The 22,189-nt window shown below is 49.7% G+C and overlaps 1 protein-coding gene across 4 annotated transcripts in view; it reads right to left on the bottom strand.

The window, feature by feature from the left end:
• The window catches only part of MAPK8IP1 (mitogen-activated protein kinase 8 interacting protein 1), a 53,381-nt gene that overhangs the window by 15,490 nt on the left and 15,702 nt on the right, over window positions 1–22,189 (bottom strand). For 2 of the 4 annotated variants that reach the window (XM_075927566.2, XM_006124502.5), the window contains 2 exons: window positions 9,192–9,425; window positions 330–377 (listed from right to left, as the gene is read on the bottom strand). In XM_075927566.2, coding sequence (XP_075783681.2) covers window positions 330–377; window positions 9,192–9,425 — 282 coding nt within the window. Of the gene's footprint in view, window positions 1–329; window positions 378–9,191; window positions 9,426–17,558; window positions 17,760–22,189 lie in introns of those variants that run through there. The other 2 variants (XM_025185347.3, XM_006124503.4) reach the window with 2 other exon arrangements.

Genomic DNA, 22,189 nt, shown 5'->3' with positions numbered 1-22,189 from the left:
CCCCCAGCCTGCCATGCCACTGCCCCAGCCTCCCCCCACAGCAGCCGGCAATTGTCCATGTGCATCGGGGATATGCCTGCTCAGGGGGATCCTCAAGCTAATCCCATCTGCAGCTGGTGCTGGGAAAACCTGGGCAATACTGGGAGCTGTCCCGGGGCATAGGCGGGAACGAGCCATGAGCAAGAACCTGATGTGGATTTTTGTGCCCCAGTCTTAGAGTGGCACTCAGGACACAGCCCCGAGGACACTCACTTGGTTTGGTTTTTTTCTGCAGGAAAAACTCGAGCAAACTTTGCACCCACCTACATATTGTGCATGTGGTCTCTCACCTGACAATCTCTTGCCCCCACCCTCGCTTGGGGTGCGTCCACACTGCACTGGAATGCAAAATAAGAGACACGGTTTGAGCTACGCAAATTGCGTATCTTATTTTGATGCTATTTCGAACGAGTTTATTTCGGCATTTGGCTCGGTCGACCCAGCGCCAAATTTCAAAATAAAGCGCTATTCCAAAACGTCCCTTACTCCTCGTAGGATGAGGTTTGCAGGGGCGTTGGAATTGCGACCCCAAAATAACGGGCTTGCTGCGAAGATGCGGGATAGCTATTTCGGGATGCTCCGGTATCCCAAAATAGCATTGCAGGGTAGCCATAGCCGTTGTGATCTTTACTGTTCCTCTTACCAGAGAAGCTCATGGATTCTAGCACACAAGAGCCACTAGCAAGAGGCATGTTAACTCCCTGGCTACTGAGCACCATGGGCCAGGTCCTGCATCTGGCAACCCGTGGCCTGAAAATCTCTGGACCCAGGGTGTGTACAGGAAGTACAGGCCCTTCCATGTCACTGGGCACAGAATATCACTGGTGTTTTGTAGTCATCTCACTGTAAACTCCTGTCCCCATCCTCTCTCAGCCCAGGAGAAAGGACTCTGCTTCCTGGGTTCTCCCATTGAGTACTGAGCTTAGGGGTTATTTTTCCCCAGCTGCAGGATCTGTATTGCCCCAGGCTAAATCACACTTAGTTGTTTCCTGCCCAGGTGTCTGACATCTCTGGGGCGTTATGGATTTCCTTCACCTTCAGCAGGGTTCACAGAGCCTCCTAGCACTTAAACAAAATACAGGACTATGTAGCACTTTAAAGACTTACAAGATGGTTTATTAGGTGATGAGCTTTTGTGGGCCAGACCCACTTCCTCAGATCTGGCCCACGAAAGCTCATCACCTAATAAACCATCTTGTTAGTCCTGTTTTTTGCTTCAGCTAGACTAGACTAACACGGCTACATGTCTATTACTATTCTCCTAGCACTTCTATGCCTCCCTCCAGGAGAGGGAGTCAGATCTGCTAGGGGATTTCTAGCTCTGAGTCTGAGCTGCCTGGTAACCACCTCTTCCCTCTTAGAAGTGCAGAGAGCCTTTGGCATGGAGAGCCTCTGAGAGGCCACATGTTGTATAAGTGATTGCCAGTCTCCGCCCTCTGACCAGGAAGGGGGAGACCCTCTGCCTCCAGAAGGGCTGGTGCAGGCTGGCAGCCCAGCCCCCAAAGCCCTGCTCCTGCCAGTGCAAAGAACTAAGTGTCCCCATTTGCCTCACTGCAGCTCCCCGTCATTTGTCAGAATAGGATTCCAGCCACCCAGGCTGCCATAGTGACCACTGTGCCAGGTCTCCTGCATGCTGTGCTCAGAGAGGCAGCCCTGGCTGCAGAGGAGAAGGCAGCTCCCGGTCCTCTCTCCACCAGCCCATGAGCTGGCCAGGGGACGATGGGTGTGCAGGCCCCTAGTGGTGGGGATCCGATGGAGCAAATCCAACCTGGAGAATGCAGGCAGCTTACAGAGTGGCCCAGGGATAGGATGCATTGAGGTTACTACCATAGAAATGGAAAGCGTGCCACAAAGGACTTGAAGGGAATGACCAGACACTCTTATGACCCCACCAAGTCTGATCAAGCAGGTGTATGGTCCCAGCAGCCAGCAGATTGGATTTCTCTCCCTCCCTCCCTCTCCTGAGCCTTGGATTTTCTCGGGCCTGAAGGTAGCTGCATCTGAGGTTGGGCTGGAGTGAGGCCTCCCCAGGGAACCCTCCTTCCCCCATACCGATGGAGTCAGAAGCACCCCCATCACTGAGAACCATTACATGGCACCAGATGGAGATCTGAGGAGCCCCGCACACACTCAGATGTGCCCACTACTCAGCAAGGAGGAGAGGACTGCAGATCATGGTGGGGAAGAAGTGTGGGCGCCTAGGCCAGCTAGTAGGTAGGGCCCTGCCAGCCACTGACATTAATACCCAGGGAGCTCTGGGAGTCTATCCCACACCCCAGAACAGAGCGATGTAAATGGGAACACCCCCACGTGCTCTAGCGAACCGGAGCGTCCAATGGCAGGATTTCCATCCAGAGGGAAGCAGCAGCTTGGAGAATGGGGGGCAGCTGCCCAAACCACAGCTGCAGGCTGCCTCCAGGGCCATAACTGAGTTTGTGGGGAATGCCTGGGAATGGAACCAGAGATGGTCTAAGCACCTGCCCTGCCTGTGGGAAAATGAGACTTTGCCCCCTCCCTGCTCTAATGGTGGGATGCTAAAAGAAGGCTCTGAGCAGATCCTGGCTGTAGTCTCCTCACGAGGGGGTGGGGGAAAGGAGGAAGGGAACACTGATGGATTTGAACAGGAAACACCCCCCCCCTTTTCCTGCTGAGATGGAAGTGGGAGCCTGGCTGTGTGGGGAGGCCTCTGGAAGCTGCACAGCTGGGCATCAGTCTAGCGCCACCAGCCCCAACTGGGGAGCAAAGGAAGCTACAGCCAGCTATAAGGAAGGGATTTAATGTAGCTCCCAACCCTCCACCACAATCCTGCTCATCTTGCTGCTGCTAAACCTTTGGAGATGCCATTCAGTGCCCTTTCCTCCTATCGCCTCACCCAACAACTCTGAAGAACAGCGCAGTGGTTATTCTTCTAAATGCTTCCTACATAGCACCAGCTAAGTCATGCCCTCTCTAGCACTCCCTCCCTCCCATGTGCAATAAGGAGAAGAGTGCTCTCTCAGGGTATGTCTAGACTGCAGAGTTTATTCTGGAAAAACTTTGCCGTGTCCAGGAAATGCATCTGCTTTTTCAAAACAGTTTCCGAAAAAGCGAGCACATTCTTTCGGAAGCCCTGTATTCCTCATGTTATGAGGAATAAGGGATCTTCCGAAAGAGATTTTTCCCATGTTTGGCCCAGTGTAGACTGGCCAAATGTCAGAAAAGCTTCTTCTGAAAAAACAAGCGGAAAAGGGTTCGCAATTTGCGTATCTTTTTCTGGGGAAAAAAAAAAGCAGTATAAACGTAGCCTCACTACCCCTGTATGTGGTAAATACATTGCAGTGCGTGGGGTGCTCACATCCTATGGTAATGGGGACTTTGGACAGACGGGGGTGGCCGGTGACTATAGGCCGACTCGGCCGTCGCCTAGGGCGCCACCGTCAACAGGGTGCCCAGTGATGACGTCACAGGGCGCACAATGATGACGTCACTCTGTTGAGGGCCGTGCAGGCGGGGGCACTGATCGTGCGTTCCGCCTGGGGCGCCAGCTGCCGCAGCCGGCCTTGGGCTGCTCCTGTGGACAGACAAACTCCTTCTTAGACAGGACCAAGCCCATGCCTACAGCACCTCAGGATACACAAAGACCAGCCAGGGAGTGGATGACCAGGCCAGGGGCTGCATTGCAAAGGAGAGCCATAGGCAAGTCAAGAGGACCACTAGCATCTCTGAGGCACCCCCTTGGAGAGAGACTGTAGTGAGTGGGAGGCCCTTTGGGAAAAACAGAGGTGGAATTTGCCCAGCTTTGCCAACAGCTGAAGCAGCAGCAGAATCCACTGCAGGCCCAGAGGTAGACACACAGCACTGGGAGCCCTGTTTCAGCTCCTGCCCTGTTTGCAACATGAGCCACAGTCAGAGCCTTCCCACATTGAATAATCAGCTCTGCTCAAAAAAGGAGAGAAGACCAGAAGTGAATGTGTGAGGTGAAGCAGAGAGAGGGGTAAGTACACCAGGCTACAGGTGGAGTGATGCAGACCCCACCAATCAAACCCATGACAAGGAGAGAATGAAGAGAGATGAAAGTCTCGTGGAACTGGAAGGGTGGACAGAGGCGAATCATAGAACACTAGGACTGGAAGGGACCTTGAGAGATCATCAAGTCCAGTCCCCTGCCCTCATGGACCAAGCATGGTCTAGATCATCCCTGAGAGGTGTCTGTCTAACCTGTTCTTAAATATCCCCAGTGATGGAGATTCCACAATCTCCCTAGGCAACTTATTCCAGTGTTTAACCGCCCTGACAGGCAGGAAGTTTTTCCTAATGTCCAGCCTAAATCTCCCTTGCTGCAGTTTAAGCTCATGAGTTTGTGAACGGTGCTATTTGCCTGCAGGCTTCTGGATCCTCACTGCAACTCTCTCTGGAACCTGCAGACCCCTCTCCACCGCACTGTGAAGCCCTGTGCGTCAAACAGCAACCCTTAACTGTAATGCTTCCAAGGGCTCCCAAGAGCGACTCTACACAAACAACATCATAGGATTCCATGGTAGCGACCCCAGATCACGTGGGCTCAGACTGCAAAGGACAGCATCCTTCCTCACTGCCTATGGCACAGACTGCCCTGGGCATCGGGGAGCCAAACAGGGCTCTCTCACGTCTCACACAGCAACTCAACACAGGGTCTGCCCCCAGAACCGAACAACAGAGATGGGGAGAAGATGGGCGGCTCTGCTGGGTGAATGGGAAGAGCAGTAGGAATGTATCTTAGTCACCGGAGTGAGTGACTCGGATCTAATACACATACATGCGCAGGGGAGCAGGGCTGTGTGGGGAAAGGAAGGGCCATTCGGTCTATACTGCAATTGCAGGGTATGACTGCAGGGCCTGGAGAGCAATCTTAGATCCTAGACCAGCAAAGCTGCGGCAGCACAGGCTACAGCATGGGCCGTACAAGCCACCCGGACAGTTATTCGGGTAACTAGCCCACACTGAAGCCTGCGCTACCGTGGCTTCACTGCTCTAGTGTCCGAGCTATTAAGATAAAGACTAGCTTGGGTGTGTCTACATGAGCTGCACTCATACCCTGTGACTGAAATGCAGAATTACCTCCTACTCCCTTTCCAGATCAGAACCACACTCTGAACCTGGGTTTGCATTTCTGATCCAATCCAAACTCACTGAGTCCCTGAGTGATCCAGGCAGCCCCCAGCCCCACCCAAGTGCAGGGTAAGGCCCAAAGCATGGACTAAAGTCGCTAATCTGATACCACAGTATTTTCCAGGGCGAATGCTGGCGGCTGCCCCTTACAGAGGTTACGATGGTAAGTCTGAGGAGGAGGTGAAAGTGAAGAAGAAATCTCTCCTTCCCACGGTGACTCTCACTGCCCTCTGTCGCCAAGGACTCTGCCACTTGCTTCCCTCCACATGACAGCAGGAGCTGGGAGACAGTATTACCCAGCAGCCAACAGCCCTGGGATGTTAGAGGCAGACAACAAAGGCTCCCCTGTCATTCAGCAGTTTCTCCTCCAACAAGGAGCCAGCAGCACGAGCCTGTGCACAGCAATGCCCGGCATGTCAGTATCCTATGCAGGCTGCCCTGCACCAGCAGCGCTGCCCAGGATGTGAAGCTCAGATTCCTACTCTCTCAAGCTTGTTCTGCGGGCTCAGGGCCTGACAGGATTACAGCAGGCCCCAGCTGTCACTGCCAGGCACCTCGGCTCTGCGCTTGTCTGTCCATCTGGTGGCTCCACGTGCACCGGATCACGAGCAATTCATTTGACAGCCAGCCAGAGCTGCTTGGAAAGGAGTCAGCCTGGAAACCTGACTGGCCTGCAGACCCCCTTCTCCTCATTCAGCCCTGAAGGGGTGCGGGAGGACACGGGGGCCAGCTGCGTCTAGAGCCGGCACTGCTCCTTGGACAAGAGCAAATGAAGCAGAGAGGTCTCCAGCCCCCAGAGATCCCGCCCCAGATGGCTCCAGCTACAGTCTTCCCTCAATAAAAAGCCAAGGAGGCAAGCCCCAATCAGGTGTGAAAGCCCTTCTTGGACAGAGGCCAGGGGTGACCCCATGGCTTGGGGAAGCAAGCCCCCTCCAGCCCTGCCCTCCAGAGCCCAGGCATCCCACTGTAGCCACCGCTGGCCCCTGCCCAGCCTGCCCCCACCCCTCGCAATGTGGCTGTTGGCCCTTGCCCCTTCCTGCTCCAGCCCCAGCAAAATGGTGAGCGACACGGCTACAGCCTTCCCCAGCCCTGGAGAGCTGGCGGGTGGCGCAGCTGCAGCCTTCCCCAGGTCTGAATGTCTGGAGAGCCAGCTAGAGGGCATGGCGCAGGGCTGCGGCCGTGCTGCCTGCACCCCTGGCCAGCAAGGGAGGTCCTCCGAGCACCAGCCAGAGGGGTCGCAGCCCCCAACTTGCCTGCCCCAGACTCTGGCATCATACCAGCAGGCTGGGGAGTGGGTCTGGAGGACTCCGGCGGAGAACGGGCAGGGCCAGGTGAGGCAGTTTGGGAAGGCAGCGCCTCTCCTGCTTACAATACCCGCTGCCCGTGACAACGGCCCTCAACAGTACAGACTCCACAGCCTCTAGGGGACAGCCAGACCCAGCTGCCCAGATGTGCCGATGAAGAGGGGCAACAGCAACATAACCGGGGCCACAGTCTGGGAGAGATGACTCAGCCCTGGTGATTCTACAGCACAATGAGGGGAAACAGCGTCATAAAGGATTCCACAGCTAGTGAGGTCAGCCAGCTCGACAGGGCCATTCAGCACGTGGACACACACCCCCAGCCAGCCCCTGCCCTACAGCACACACCTCCCTAACTCCCAGTCCTAGCCAGGCTCCCTCCCATGCCCAGTCTCCTCCCACCACACATTCCCACCTGCCCATTCAGCTCCTGCACCGAGCCCATCTTGCCCTGTGTACTCCACCCTCCCGGCTCCTGCCCCCCCACACCCCGCACCTGTCTGTTCTCCCCAATATACAGAAAATCAGACGGCCCCCTCAAACAGCCCCAAAGTTTGTCTCTCCAAAGCCACTGTCCTGGAATTTCACCAGGGACCTGCTTCCTGGATCAAACTTCCTGATTCAAAGGACAGGAGCTGAATATGACCCAGGAGAGCAGGGCATAGCCCTCCAGGGACACAGCCCTGCCCCTGAGCTGCCAAGACCAACTTTGTCTTCTCACTCCTCTCTGGGGCCCTCTGCTTGCTCCATCTCGACCTTACCTCCCCTTCCTCTCTGCCAAGAGTTTGCTACTTGCTCCCACTCCAGAAAGGCAGGAAGCTGCTGTGGCAGTCAAACTTTCTCTTCCTCCAAGCCTCCCTCCCACTTACTTAGTCTCCCCAGTTTCCAGCACTTCTGTCCACACTGTATCCTCTGCCCTGCACAGATCTCCTACCTTCCTGAGTCCCCTGCTGTCTCAACTCTTCCTGCTTCTTGTCTGCCACCACTGATTGCTCCAAATTGTCTCACCCTATGGCTGGGGGCCCTATCTGTGGCCCCCTTCTCCTCTCCCACCTTCTCCTCTCCTCAGTTCCTCCACTGGATCAGCTCCCAGCTCCCACTGAATCAGCTCAGCTCTCAGTTTTATGCTGATGCAACCCAGCTCCATGCCCACCAACTCCTCCCCATCTGTCCCACACAGGAACACCTGCCTCTCACTTCATTCGCCTCAGCCCAACGTCACCAGGATGAAAATCCTCTTACTTGGCAAGACAAGCCACATCTCAACAAGAGAGAATGATAAAAATAGTCTTCTGTGTGTGTATCGCACCGTGCGCTGCTTTGCCAACTTTGTGGGAGACAGACAAGCGAAGGGATTCCTACCAGTGCACATAAGCCGCGCACACAGCACTGAAATGCAGCCCCCTCACAGACGGAACAGCAATGCTGCACAGCTGCTTAGTAGAAAACGTGAAGACGGCCACTCTGTCTAGTTGAAACCACAGGGGAAATTTAGGAAGACAGAATGGAATCACACCAGGACCCAGGGCTCCTGTCTCACTCAGAAGAGAGCATCAGCACTGGTCCCTCTAGCATTGTGCTGGGGTCAGGGAGTCAGCATGCATCCCCTGCCAACACTACCTGCAGCAGCCCCTGCATGTTCAGACGCTGGAGCTTTCCCATCCACCTCCTGACCAGGCTGAGACCTGCCTCTCCCTCAGAGGAAGCAGGTGAGACAGCCAGGCTATAGCCTCCGACTAACCATCCATCCCCTTGCTGTGGCCTGAATCTCTCTAGTACCCATCCCATTACTTCGCCTTCCATGTCCTGGCTGACTTCCCCTCTTACTTCTGGTCCAGCACATGCTGCTCCGTGGCTCATTCATACATTTGTCACTTCATGCTTCATTAACTGAAGCTCTCCCCTATGGCCTCCCAAAGCTGCTCCACCTCAGATCTGGCCTCCCCAGACCCCACAATCCCTTCTCCACCACTAGACTGACCTGCCAGGGCTACATCCCCATCTACCTCCACTCAGATTCCCCATGCCCCCACCCTGAGGCTGACTCTTTGCCCCACTACACTAGTACTCCTGCTCCTTCTCTCCTTACCTGACCAGCACCTCTGTCACCACCCTGGGCTCTCACCAGGCCCATCACAGCCTCCCACCCTCCGGACAATGATTTCTAAGGGTCAGCAGGACAAAGTGACCCTGGACTATCGGGTTGGGAAACTCCGTGGGGAGGACACCTCCAAGCCTCACCTAATGATGGGGTGTTTATAAGTGATCTCAGGGGAGAGGGGCATGTGTCTCCTCTGCCATTCAATGCCTTCAACTCCAAAGCAAGGGAGATTTTAATCCTCCTCCCCAATCTGCCTCCACATCACACTCATGATTTCAGCGGCTTCCATTCACCAGCTGAGCTGTGTCATCCCAAACAAAAGCCCTCTGGCAAAGGGATTAACCCCGTCCTCACCCCACACCAGAGGCTGAGTTACATGGGCTGGAGCTCGGTCCAGTCCCACCCAGCAGCTCTCACCTCCCCTGTTGCTATTGGCACTGCTGAGCTCGCCTGAGGCCCCAGGGAGGTGACTGGCATCTGGGAACAGTGGGAGTTTAGGACTCCTCCCTGTACCCCCAGAGGAGAAGCAAAGAGGGAGGGAATTTTCAAGTACACCCATCATCCCTCCCCTCCCCCGGATTCTAGGCCCCTCGTCCCCCGGGCAGGCTCCAATCCAGGCTTACCTGGGTCCGAGGCACCTGTGGGAAGAGGTTGAGAGTTGTAGGCCGTTTGGGTCTGTAGGTGTCCATGGTTACAGGCGGGGGCTCTTTCTTGAGTGGCTCAGAGGCAGTTTCCTCTTCGGCAGAGGTCTCCCCGGCAGCATCAATCAGGTCCAGCTGAAGCATCTCTGCCTGGAGCCGGCTCGCCTCCCCGCTGCCCACCCCCAGGCTGCTATTGGTCTGCAGGCTCACATGGCTCTGGGAGGATTAAGAGACAGAATCATGAGACTGGGAGGGAAGGTCGGGCAGTCGCATCACATCACATCAGCCCCTGAGGGATGAGGGAGCCAGACTGGGAAGCAAGTCTCTGCTGAGCTGCCTTTTATTTTTAAGGGGACAGAACAAATATTTAAGTCTCCAAGACCAGCTAAAAGCAAAGTGTTCCATATTCCTCACAGCAAGCACGGGGCACTGACACAGCTTCTTTAGAGCTCAACCACTTCAGCTCCCTACCCAGCCACTACAGCTACAATGGCAGCAACATGGCTATTCTCTGGTTCATTACAAGCGGCCGGCCTTGTAAGCGCCATGAGTGGGGAGGGCGGAGACGCAGAGGCACTAAGACTGTGCTGGCTGATACCAGGAGAAATGCAAGTGACACTGGACACACAGAGTTTGAAAATCAATCCCTCAGTCACTCCACAGAGAATCACAAGCAGCACAAAAATCCTGTTAGTCCATCAGCTCCTCCTCCAGGGCCCAGACAGGACTGGTTCCTGCATTCAATTCTCCAAGCCTCTGTCCCAGTCTAGCTTTAAAAGTCCCAGTTGGTTGCACTGCCACTTCTTCCCCTTGGAGACTGTTCCACAGCCTCATGCATTTCACCGCCAGGAAGCATCTCCTGGGAGTTTGCCTTCCTTCATTTCACCCCATTCTGCCAGCTATGCCTTTATTTACCCTGTTAAAGAGCCCAAACCTGCATGGGGGGTAGCACACCTCATTTCCAGTTTTGGGACTATAATTGGTAGAACTTTTCCATTGTGTCTTTCGGAAAGAGCTTTGGTAAAACTGATGGTGCTGTACATACAGAACTGGATTTTAAATACTAGTAGCCTAACACAGGGAAGATACCTACCTCTGTTGTGCGTTCACTGATGTAATAAAATAATTCCTTTCTGTCAGAAGGGCAGCCCTGTGCTGCAGGCCATCACACAATAAGTGCCCCTGCCTCAGTTTACCTCTTTCTGAGTCCCCAGTCTTCCCAAGTACAAACGGCCTCTTTGAGGTTCATTTTTTGTGCAAGTCCCATGTACAGAAACCATCACAGAAATCCCACAGATCTCCCCAGCATAATCCAACATGCAGCCCTTGAATCCCTCCCTACACAAGGGTTCTCCAGCACAGCCCCAGCATCCCTCACCATATCCCAACTCTCCAGGGCAGTCCTCTCCTGCCCTTGTACCAGGACAACCACTCCAGCCCTTCCAGCTGGAGTGAAGCCCTCCTCCCCCCTTCCCAGCAGGAACCTCCACAGTCTCTCTGCTGGGAGCATTCTTCTGCCTGTCTCATGGTTCCTCTGGGTCCAGCTCTCGAGCTCTAGAGATGCCAACAAGTAAGCTCCTCCACTGCAGCCCTGCTCTGGTTCAGGGATGCCAGCCACAAACCCTTCTTTCTGCTCTCCTGACTTCAGCTTTTGCCCAGGAAACGCCTTCGGCTTCTTTCCAGGACTCCTCTAGTCCCCTGGGAGCTCTCCCCTGCCCATCCGGACTGGGCCACTCTGCTCTGACTCACCAAGACTCCACCCCCCTGCCAAATACCTTTTGCCAGGTTTCCCCTTGTCCCCGGGTATCCCCCATTCTATTACTGCCCCCAGGTGCTACCCCACCCTCTTAACTGGCCAATGGAGCACCCACACTGGCATGGGAGTACTGGACCTACGTTATTCAGGGGGGCCAGTCACTATGTGACACTAACTCCTGAATTCTTACAGCCCTCATAGCTCTCAGTTCCTCCCTCCCCCTCCCCCAAATTTTTTGGTTGTTATATAGTCAATTTGGACAGATTGAGCTTGTTCTTGTTTTCTGTCTTGGTATCAATATTGGTGCCAATCATCAGGGCACCAGAGTGCCTTAGAACACCCCAGAATTATAAATACAGTCTGTCTTGGTTTCTCTGTCCCAGTTGCTTGGATTCTCTTTTTAATCATCCTTTATTTGTGCAGATGCCAAGTTCATACTGCTCAGAAGGCACCAAAATATATCAGATGGTTCTAATGATCCCTTCCAGGAGCGGGTGCCACAGCTGCAGAAAGAAGTCTGGCCCCTGTGACTGTAGCTGTCATCTTGGGGTGACAACTCCACTCTCCAGAGGGCCGGAGTACCACCAGGTGCTCAGGAGGTGAGCTGTTAGGTAGTATGAGCTGGATTGAAACCTCAAACCCAACATTCAATGGGTAGGGCTAGGGCACTAATGCCTTTTAAGTGGTGTGTGCTTCTGGGTGCATTTTGCACCAATTGGGGCAGTTTAAGATCAATGGTTTAATTCCCATAGCGTGTGTTGCAATAATCAAGCCAAGAGATCATACATGGGTGGGTCCTTATGGCCAACAGGTGGGCTGAAGTCTCCTGAACAGGAAGAAGTGGAGGAGAGCTTTTTACACAGTGCCAGCCATGACTCTAAAAGGACTCCAAGGCTGGAGATGGATCTGACATCCTCAGAGCCACCAGCTGAGATACAGGGAGGCATTCCAGTAGCAGTGGGGATTTTTCGATGTGCTTCCCTCTCCCCATGAACATTACCTCAATCGTGCTTCATGCATCAATCCCAATTCCTCTCGCTTTTGTGTCCCTGCTAGGATCCAAATACAGCCTCCTCTAAAATCCTGGCAGTGGTAGCTGCTGCCCATTATGAGCCGTTTGCCCCCGTGTCTGTGCTTTTGATACAGGTAGCTGTTACAGAGGAAAAACTCAGCCTCCTGAGTACAGGTCCCCTCAGGGAACTCCTCACTCTGGCAGCCCACTGAAAACCAGACCACCTGCAAAGTTTCACTCCTAATCTGCAGGGCCCTGCACAAAATGGGCACAAACTCTACCAAGGACCACTGGGAAGTGTCTGTTCCCCACAGCCATTCAAGGTTCCTCTCCATTAACACTGCAAAGAGGAGAGCATTAATGATCCTTGCACTGCACTCTAGGCTTGGTCTTTCCACAACCTGAGTCCCACATACAGAAGGTTTCAACTCAGAATTAGTGGGGAGCAGCATGGATCATGAGACCACTGACTCCAAACAAGAGCACATATGGGTGTGTGAATAGCCACATATGGCAGAACCAGCATCCACCAGTACTAACCCTCCCCACCCCGATCTGCAAATGGATCCAAATAGGCAGACATGCCTCTGTGGTGCCCCAATGAAGTCCATGGGACTGTGCAGTCATGGTGATGGCTACTGGCTGGGGGCCTAAGGAAGCAGGGGAGATGGACAAGGCTGCTACCTGCAGCCTTAGAGAGAGGGGTTCTTGAAAGTGACATAGGGATTTAGGGAAATTAGTGGCACAAAGACAGGCCCCTGAGATAACAGTTCTGTAAAAGAGTGAACACCCTTGTTCCCTCAGTCCTGCCTGCTGCCGCCTGCTTCTTCAAGGACAGTAGTTGTGACCAGTGCCCCTGCAAGTTGGAAGGGGCTAGAGTAGGGTGGAAATAAACACAGACAAAGCCTGCAGCTGCACCAACTTTCCAAGCTTATTTTTCTATAAAGTGGGATTTATGTGGGAAATGCTGAGCAGCTCCAAAATGGCAGAGCTGTAATTCCTTCTAATATGATAAGCCAAGCTTTACTCCTGATCCTTCTCCCTATGTAATCCCCAGCAGCCTGAGAAAGGCAACTACATGCTGTATTCACCACTGTACTGGCACAGAGGGGCCTAATACTGTACTGGCTGCACTAGTCAGCCCCATCTTGGGCCTGCAGACATACTCCAGGGTCCCATTAGACCTAGGGTAGGGAACCTGAGGCCCGGGGACTAGATGTGGCCCCCGCTTCCCTAGATTTAGCCCCCAAGTCTCAGAGCACCCTCCTCCAGTATTGGGGAGCCAGTGCTGGCACTCCAGCCCCCCCGCCACCTCAACGCAGGGCTGGAGCACACAAAATCTACTAGCTCGGGACCCCCTAGGTCTGGTGTGTGATTGGAATGTGGGGAGTGTCTTTCTGCTTCTCAGTCGGGGGCCACGTCAATGAGCATTTGTTTGGGTTTCTTTGCTTCTCATTTGTGTGCGGCCCCTGACTGATTTTCCTGTGGGTCAGCAGCCCCTGTCCCAAAAAAGGTTCCCCACCCCTGCATTAGACCCATGCTGTTGTTCCTGGCCAATGCTGCCACCTTCAGAGAATTGCTAAGTACTACCACATTATCATAAGGAGAAGAATAGTGGGACACAGTGGGAATAGAACTTTGCTTCTCAAAGGCATTATGACAGAAACAAAAGGGAACATTGTTAAGTGCAGCTGAAGTCAAGGGGACCTGTGGCTATTTAGCACTTCTTCTGAAAATCAGACCTGTCTGAGGCACCCCAAATTACTGGTGACGTTGCACCACTTGATTTACCCCAAATTTTTCAAATGCAGAGTCACCATTTAGACCCAGGCATGGCCTTTTCTGAGGTAGGGGGGCATGGTATTCAGCAATGACTGAGGCATGGTTAGGGCAACTTATTTAACAAGTCAAAAACCATATGTAGTAAATAAGATTATTGCTAGTGTATTGTTGCCCGGCTGTATTTCCTGCCTCAGCCCGTACAGCTGGATCCTCATTTCTGTGCATGAATTAACAGTCTGTTTTGGTGTCCTCTGAAGCAGGCCTGCCCTTTATAATTTTGTCCGAAATGTCCTGTTTGAACAAATTCTAACAATTAGAGGGGTTATCAACAGGTCTCAGACAATCTTCTTGGCAATTTCAATAGCCTTTCAGATATACCATGAAACGAAGTGCGCTTCCATGTCTTCAGTGGCTTATTCAGCCTTTTTCATGGAGTCCAGAACAGGATCAATTCGTGACTGTTATTTAGGGTTGCCAGCTTTGAGATGAAAGCTAGTCCAAGAGATTCCCTCCCCACCCCCACAACATGAGGTTATGTCATCTTCTTAAAATATCCTATTAAAGTCACCAGGATTGATTTCAATAGTCAGAGAGATTCAAGTTGATTCCTGGAGACTCCAGTGTTCCCGGTGAGCTCGTGTGGCTGCCCAGGAGAGATTCAAATGCTGCCCAGCTGATTAACAGAGCGCCCAGAGCTAGGTTTTTTGTTTCTACTGGTGCTGCACATTCACACATGCCTCAGCGCACATAAACATGTATTCTGCACATGGATGGAAAAATCCGCACGTAGATGGAAAAGATTAGAGGGAATGTTGGTTGGCAACCCTACTGTTATTGTACACCCAGTGTATCTGCTCTCACACTGTTGGCTGCTTGTTAGTTCTTTCAACTTCAGGTCCCTTAGCAGATGTCAGAGCAAAATGCTTTCACTTTCTGGAGATCATGAAATATGAATGAGATGGCCTTCCTTTAATCACTCCAGCCTTTACTGGCCATTAACTATCTTTTAACATTCACATACCACCTTAGTTCTTAAATAAACCTTTCAATTGTAAGGGTCTTTCACCTTTTTAATAGTTTTCTATCGGTTTTAACTTGTCTGACCTCTTCACTGAAAAATCAGTTATTTGCCATCCTTTGGTTATGCCTTGTGTCTGGTAATAGACCAAGTCTATCATTATATAGAGGTTTTGCTGGTGGTTTTTCATAGTACGGAGGTGTTGCTCTATAGGTGAGTAGAGCTAAAGATGGAAAAGCAATTGATGCAACAGCAGAGCCAAGCGGATCCTTCACTGTACTCTACATTCTATTAATTCATCTCTATCTTTACAGAAACTTCGGAATTTCAACAAGAATTCCCCACTTTTCAGAGGTGGTGCCCTGTCCATTCCTACAAACGTTGGCATTTTATGGAATTCCCTGATATGCAAACCTTGATCTAATGGGCCTGAGCCAGATCGCACTAAAGTTTGATACGTTTAAGTGTTGAGCTTTGGAAAAATCATCTATGATGTTTTCTTCCAGAACAAACAAATCTAAATCAGACTGTGTCCTCTGTTTTCTCCACTGTACATCTCTGTAGCTCCAGCAGGTTCCACACACACTTAACATTTTGTCAGTGTCACTGCTCTTTCCGGACAGAATATGACTTATGTTGCTCTCTTTGGCTTAGTGATTCACTGGGAAGGAATGATCCATAGAAATGACTGTTCCTGTACCTTTCTGTACACGTGCACTTGTATGTTGGGAACAGGAGCGTGAGAGGTATGGACTTCTACATCCATTACCTATAGTTTTTATTACTCCTTGCAGTGTTTCCTCTTTAATCTATTTTCCTCTTTCCAGTTCATCCCACATTCTTAGCGATAGAAGCATGAGGCTTTTATCATCAAGTTTACATGGACTATCCACTGCTTGCTCCTGGTCACCTTGTGGAACATGTGGTTTTTTAGTGTGTAGGCAACTACTAGACAATGCCAGTAATTGCTAAATCCTTAGTTGTAATTCTCCACCTCCTTTTAGGTATCACAGCCACTGGTTTATGGTCTATTTCAGCTCTGAAAGGTACAGTCAAGAGACTTTGTACAGCCATACACAAGGCCTAGGCTCTTTTGATATGCAAATTCTCTGACACTGTCATCATTCTTGCAGCATATGTGACAGGCAGCCATTCAGTTCCATGTCTCCTTTTGAGACATCTGTTGAGTGTTTGAACTTTTCTGTGTGAGGAAGTATTACAGCACTAGTGCTGAAGTCAGTACATATTACCAATCCTTGAACTCTGTCCTACTCCAACATTCAGCTCCATTGTATCTTTGTGACAGCATTTTCTTAGATGAGTTGTCTAAGGTGCCTAGATGAGTAAGCTTGTACCCACCTAAGACAAGAAGCCTTGCAGTCTCATTCTGCATAGTCACTATTTCTTGAATTTTGGTTCGCTTCTCTATTCAGGAGGTGATTTCAGTAACTCAAAATGGATACTTGGGCCCTATTTTGAGGTTTCTTCTTGTAGTTTCTAGTCCCCTCTGCAGTTGTTCCTGAAGTTCAGGAGGGAAGTTGCCCCAGATTATAATGGCATTAATGTATGTTTGCGCTCCTGAGGAACATTTCTGCATCTGGGACATTGTGCAACGAAATACTTTCTGGTGCCAAATATATTCTGAAAAGCTACCTCACAAGACAGCCAAATGGTGCACTGAAAGTGCAAATCTCAAAGTTTTATGTCTAGAGTATCTGCCAAAACCCAGCTGCTGAATCCAATTTGCCAAACAATTTGGCTCTTGCCATTTCAGCAAATGTTTTCTTCCTTGTGGCAAATGTAATTCTCCCCTTGTGATGTTCTTTTTGGGTCAGCACCAAGTTTTGAGTTTGCCTCCCTTTTCACTCAACAGTTACTAAGGAGTGAACCCTGCCTGTTGTGTATCCTGCTCTATGAATAATGCTGCTGTCTGTCATGGTTTTCAGCTTTTTCTCTGGTGTCTGTAAGAACATATCTGCTGACATGTACAACAGACTTTTCTCCTGAATTCCTGATTCAAGTGCAGTTCAAGTTTACTACTTGTTATTCTGATTCTCTGTGCTATACGCCCTCTTGGCCAAGCCAAGCATCTATGTACAGAAACGTCAGGTTGCTTTCTTCAATGAGCTGCTACAAACGCTTGTTCTACTGTCTTACCTCTCCCAAGACTGGGACTGTATCTGAAAGCCCTATATCAACTGTGACTTTTCAAGCTGTATACTTCCTTTAAACCTCTCTATTGCCATTTCTATCATTACATGCACTTATGCTCCTGGCGTGATTGTATATGTCCCAAGCAGGTCATTTGTTCATAGCCATTCTTCTGAGTAGAAAGTTCGTTTCTTCAGGCTCAGCCTTAGGGCAAAGCCAGCAAGGAGGTTGCCTTGGGCCCCACACCTTCAGGGCTCCATGCTGCCCAGTGCCCACCTGATCACTCACTGCCCTGGCTGGGAGCCACCGGCCGCGTGGTGCAGCATGCTGCCTTGGGCTCTGCAAACTCTTTGGCTGGGACTGCCTTTCTTAGTTATACTTATGAATTGCTCACTTCCCCTTCCCTACAGGAATTCTCAAATTCCACCTGTAACCAATGCATGCTCCTGCTGTACCTGCACATTTTTGCACAGTGGTTTTACGGATTTAATGTGTACATACATTACATGACACACAAAACACTCCTCTGAGAAAACATTTCAGATTCAAAGTCAGGCACTGCACTCAAAATTAGGAATTGTCAGTGGAACCTTAATTTGGCACCCTGGCGATATACCTTATGGCACCTACCTTACATACACGATCACGTGCTGTTTATTTCTATGGGTCCCTGCCTCCTTCAGTGCACAGCATTTTAAGTCAGCACCTCCACTCCTCTGCTCTTCCCTTCGTCCTTCAGACTGGTTGCCATTCCTGCCTCCCACCCCCACATCTCATCGCCCTGCATGCAGGTCAGATTGTGTCCTCCTCATCACCCATGCTGCCTTGGTGCCAGCTGGGGAAGCAAGAGCACATAACAGTCTCTCTGCTCTCCCTTCTCAAGTCCTGGGACACCCTGGCCCCTGGCTGACAGGAGGAACAATTGCAGGGAAGGTGTTGCTCAGTCCCTGTAGCCCAGAGCTAGACTATGCATAGCAGTTAGCGCGCATGAGGTTTGTGGGAGGGCCTGGAGCATTCTCAGCATGCACAAGATATTCAGAGACTATAGATGCCAAACTCTAGCGTGTCTCTATTGAATTTATGCTCACTGATTTCTAGAGGCTTACAACTTGACCAAATTTGGGTGGATCTTCTTGGGGATGGCAAAAAGTCAAGTTCTGGATGTCAGGACCGCCCTGACAAATGTCAGGTCAATGGAGGCACTAGATCTCCTCACCAAAATGACTACACTTTTTTTTTTAAATGGGCAAAACAATACATTTTTTCTGTAATCTTCTTCCAAGCAATCATTGAAATGCTTTTGCTGAAAGTTTTTGGAAAATTTCTTCTTTCAGGCTGATTTCCAACATGACGAATTTTAGCCCAGATGGGTAAAGTTTGGTAAAGTTATAAGTGACCACAAATAGAATCTCAGGTGTTGGGCAATTTTACTCACAGGTTTCACTACTAGCACCCACTTTAATATCCTGGATATTTTCTCAATACTGGATATATTCTCTATGTTGTATACAGCTATCATGTTGTTTACATCCTTCCTTGTTTGGCATGGTTTTTCTTTCCCTGTTTCTTCTTTCTTTCCTTCGTTCCCACCTATCTGGTGCAGTGAGCCTTGCTAGCCTGCATTTACTTTTCTGGTCATTTCACTGCATGACAAATGAACACCATCAAGAACTGCTTCACCATCAGGATTTTGTAAAGTGGCCAGTGCTGTTAGGTTCCCACCTTGAAACACCTTGGCCTGATTTTCAGAGGACCCATCCTCTGTGCAACAGGTGTCTCAGGTTGGCCACGCAAAAACATTGGGTACTTTACAAAGTCTTGATCCCTGCCTTTTCACATATCAAGTCTATGTCCCTCTGTTGCCTTTCATGCATCTCTTTTATTTTTGGAACCCCAAACTCATCACTCTTTAATGATGGAGTCCCAATAATCCAACTTCAAAAGATTTGCTTTTTAATTTTAATGCTACAGTGAACATTTTCCCTTCTTTTTGACTCTTTATTCGGAAAAATCCATTTTTCACATGGAACATGTTTTCTAAAGATAGAAAGAGCCTCACATCTTTATAGTAAAAAACAGGACTGTGTAGCACTTTAAAGACTAAAAAGATGGTTTAATAGGTGATGAGCTTTTGTGGGCCAGACCCACTTCTTCAGATCAAATAGTGGAAGAAAATTGTCACAACCATATATACCAAAGGATACAATTTAAAAAATGAACACATATGAAAAGGACAAATCAAATTTCAGAACAGAACAGATATATATATATATCCTATACTGGAACAGGATACTAAACTCCGAGAGGCTCCGGGAGACAGACCCATAGTCTCCTATAGACAACCACCTAACCTCAAGATGATTCTTACCAACAACCACAGGACATACCACACTAATACCAACCCTGGTACCTTCCCTTGCAACAAACCCCTTTGCCAGCTTTGTCCACATATTCACTCTGCTGATACCATTATTGGACCCAACCAAGTGAGTTATAAGATCAAGAACACATATTCCTGCACATCCAGAAATATAATTTATGCAATTGTGTGCCGAAAGTGTCCGTCCGCTAAGTACATTGGACAAACGTCTCAGACACTTTGCCAAAAGATCAATGCCCACAAAACAGATATCAGACAGGATCACAAAGAAAAAACAGTTTCTTGCCATTTCAACCAGAAAGGACATTGTCTCGATGACTTGATTACCTGCATCCTGCTTCAAAGACCTTTTAAGACTTCACTTCAAAGAGAATCCTCTGAACTGTCATCCATGCATAAATTTGACACTTTACACGCAAATTTGAATAAAGACGCTAATTATCTTACCCATTACAAAGATAGCTTCCCCAATTATCACCTCTAATATCATTAGCTCACAGACATTTACCTCCCCCCCTTTCATCCCTCTTCTGTTCTGAAATTTTGTCCTTTTCATATGTGTTCATTTTTTTAATTGTATCCTTTGGTATATACGGTTGTGACAATTTTCTTCCGCTATTTGATCTGAGGAAGTGGGTCTGGCCCACGAAAGCTCATCACCTATTAAACCATCTTGTTAGTCTTTAAAGTGCTACACGGTCCTGTTTTTTGTTTCAGCTGCACCAGACTACAACAGCTACATTTCTACATCTTTATAGTACTACTTCAAAGTTCTCTTCCTTTTGTTATGGAAGACACTGTAAACATCCTATATTTCTCCTACTGCCCAAACCAATGCAATTTTCCACTTATCCTCCATTGTACTGGCCCCTGTGGCTTTCACAGACAGTTCAAATAGCAGTCTGAACCCTTTCCACTGCTTGTCAGCATTTCCCAGAATGTTTAACGCTGCTAAGTGATTTAGATGTTGCAGATCCACAGGTTTCAGAATAGTCATTTTTATTTTACTTGTTTCCTCTCTGCAGTCAGTGTCCCTTCTATCAAACATTTCCAACCTGCATCCTCTTTCCTTGCATTCACCTGCACTTGAGAACCTATGCAAGGCAACATGTTGTAATGGCAAACTCCTTGCTGAGGTATAATCAACAGTAGCACAGCTGGCACTTCCTTAGATTCCAGCTAATATAAATTCCTGCACCAAGAATAGGGTTAACAGAACATTTACAAAGCCTTTTGACTATAGGAATGGATACAATTTTTAGTTCAAACATATAAAGGAGGAAATGCTCAAGACTTGCCTTACTATTTTATCCATCACTGCCAGAAACATCATAAAAACCCACCCATCCCCAAAGGTCAGAGAAATACACATGAGCCTTTAAGTATGGCTTGAGGGTCAAGCAACTTTGGCTCTGTCAGACCAAAGGAGAAATGAAGGTCAGTTTCAAAGCTAAGGAACACTCTCAGAACCACCCACTGCATTAGCTGCGTACCATTTTAGCCAGATGGCTGTAAGCTCAAGGACCTCTGCAGATCTCAGCAGCCATAGGACCCATGAAGAGAGGCTGCGCTCTGCTAAAGAGATCCCAAAACACTTAGAGCAGTGGTAGGCAACCTGCAGTCCAAGGGCCGCATGCAGCCCATTCGGGTTTTGTGTGTGGCCCAAAAGACGTTTTGTTTACCATTGCACATGGTGCAGTGTTGCCAGATTCCACTGGCTTCCATCTGCGTAGGGTTTTTTCCCCTACCAATATTACTAAAGTGACATGCACATAAAGCAAGGGCAGGTGAAGTGAGGTGTGTACTGATTGCACACAACATTGACTTAGAGATGTGCAGGCTCTCTGCAGCCAATCAAAGCGCTGCCCAGTTCAATCGGCACATCTTGCAAATTATAGGTATGCAAGGGCTGTCGGAAAAACTACCCTATCCTGGAAGACCATCTTTGCTACAACAAATTTGCAGTCCGCTCACTTGAAGGAGGGCCAGTCATGTGGCCCACTCACTAGATTATGTTGCTGACTTAGTCAGATTTTCAACAGTATTTAAACAGGATTTTTTAAAGCATCTAAGCAGGGTAGGCATCTAACTTCCATAAATGCTTTTGAAAACCCCACTATGCCTTTAAATTGCTTTGAAAAAAATCTAACCCTTACAGAGCAACACCTCCAACTCCACCTGGACATGAATTCTGACCAGCAGAGATCCCCTACCATCTGTGCAATGTGCTCCTTCTGAAGCACAGCTTAATAAAATAGGCAGCTGCATTCTGCACCAATGCCAGGTCCCACATGCTCCCAAAGTGCAGCCCATGAAGAATGCATTGCAGCAATGTCATCTCAGGATGCCATGGGCTCCTGGTCCAGATCAAAAAGGTCCGAGCACTCTTCATATAGCCACAGCTGCTGCCTGAGTATCCAGGAACAAGTGAGATCTAAATGACCCTTAGTCAAGGAGGGGGTTGATTATGCATGCCTTCTGCTATTGCTTGCATAAGGCTACGAACAAATCTGGGCCGATCCTTGGGCATCTTTGTCCTCAGCCAGACCCAGATAAGTTTCTGTGTTGCCAAACAAATGGGGATTCAAAGCTGAGGTTGGTGCAGCCCACATATCCTCAATGAGGTCTCTCTCATGACAGCCCACTATGATACTGGAAATCAACCTATGCGACAAACATTCCAACTGGCTCCCCATTCCCTATCACATCAGATCCCAGCTCCTCACCCACCTACAAATTCCGACAGAATATTACCCTTCACCCACCACCTACATTTTTGCCCCTACGCTATGCTTATCCTAGCCCTTTCACGGTCTTAGATTTGCTTCTTCACTTGCTGTGCCCATATGCTTGGAATGGAGACTCAAAAAGGATTCAAATT

The sequence above is a fragment of the Pelodiscus sinensis genome, chromosome 5 (genome assembly GCF_052426305.1).
Source record: "Pelodiscus sinensis isolate ZL-2025 chromosome 5, ASM5242630v1, whole genome shotgun sequence".
In the NCBI taxonomy this organism is placed as follows: domain Eukaryota; kingdom Metazoa; phylum Chordata; order Testudines; family Trionychidae; genus Pelodiscus; species Pelodiscus sinensis.
Note: the sequence above shows the minus strand (reverse complement) of the source record. Positions and strands in the feature narration are given on the sequence as shown.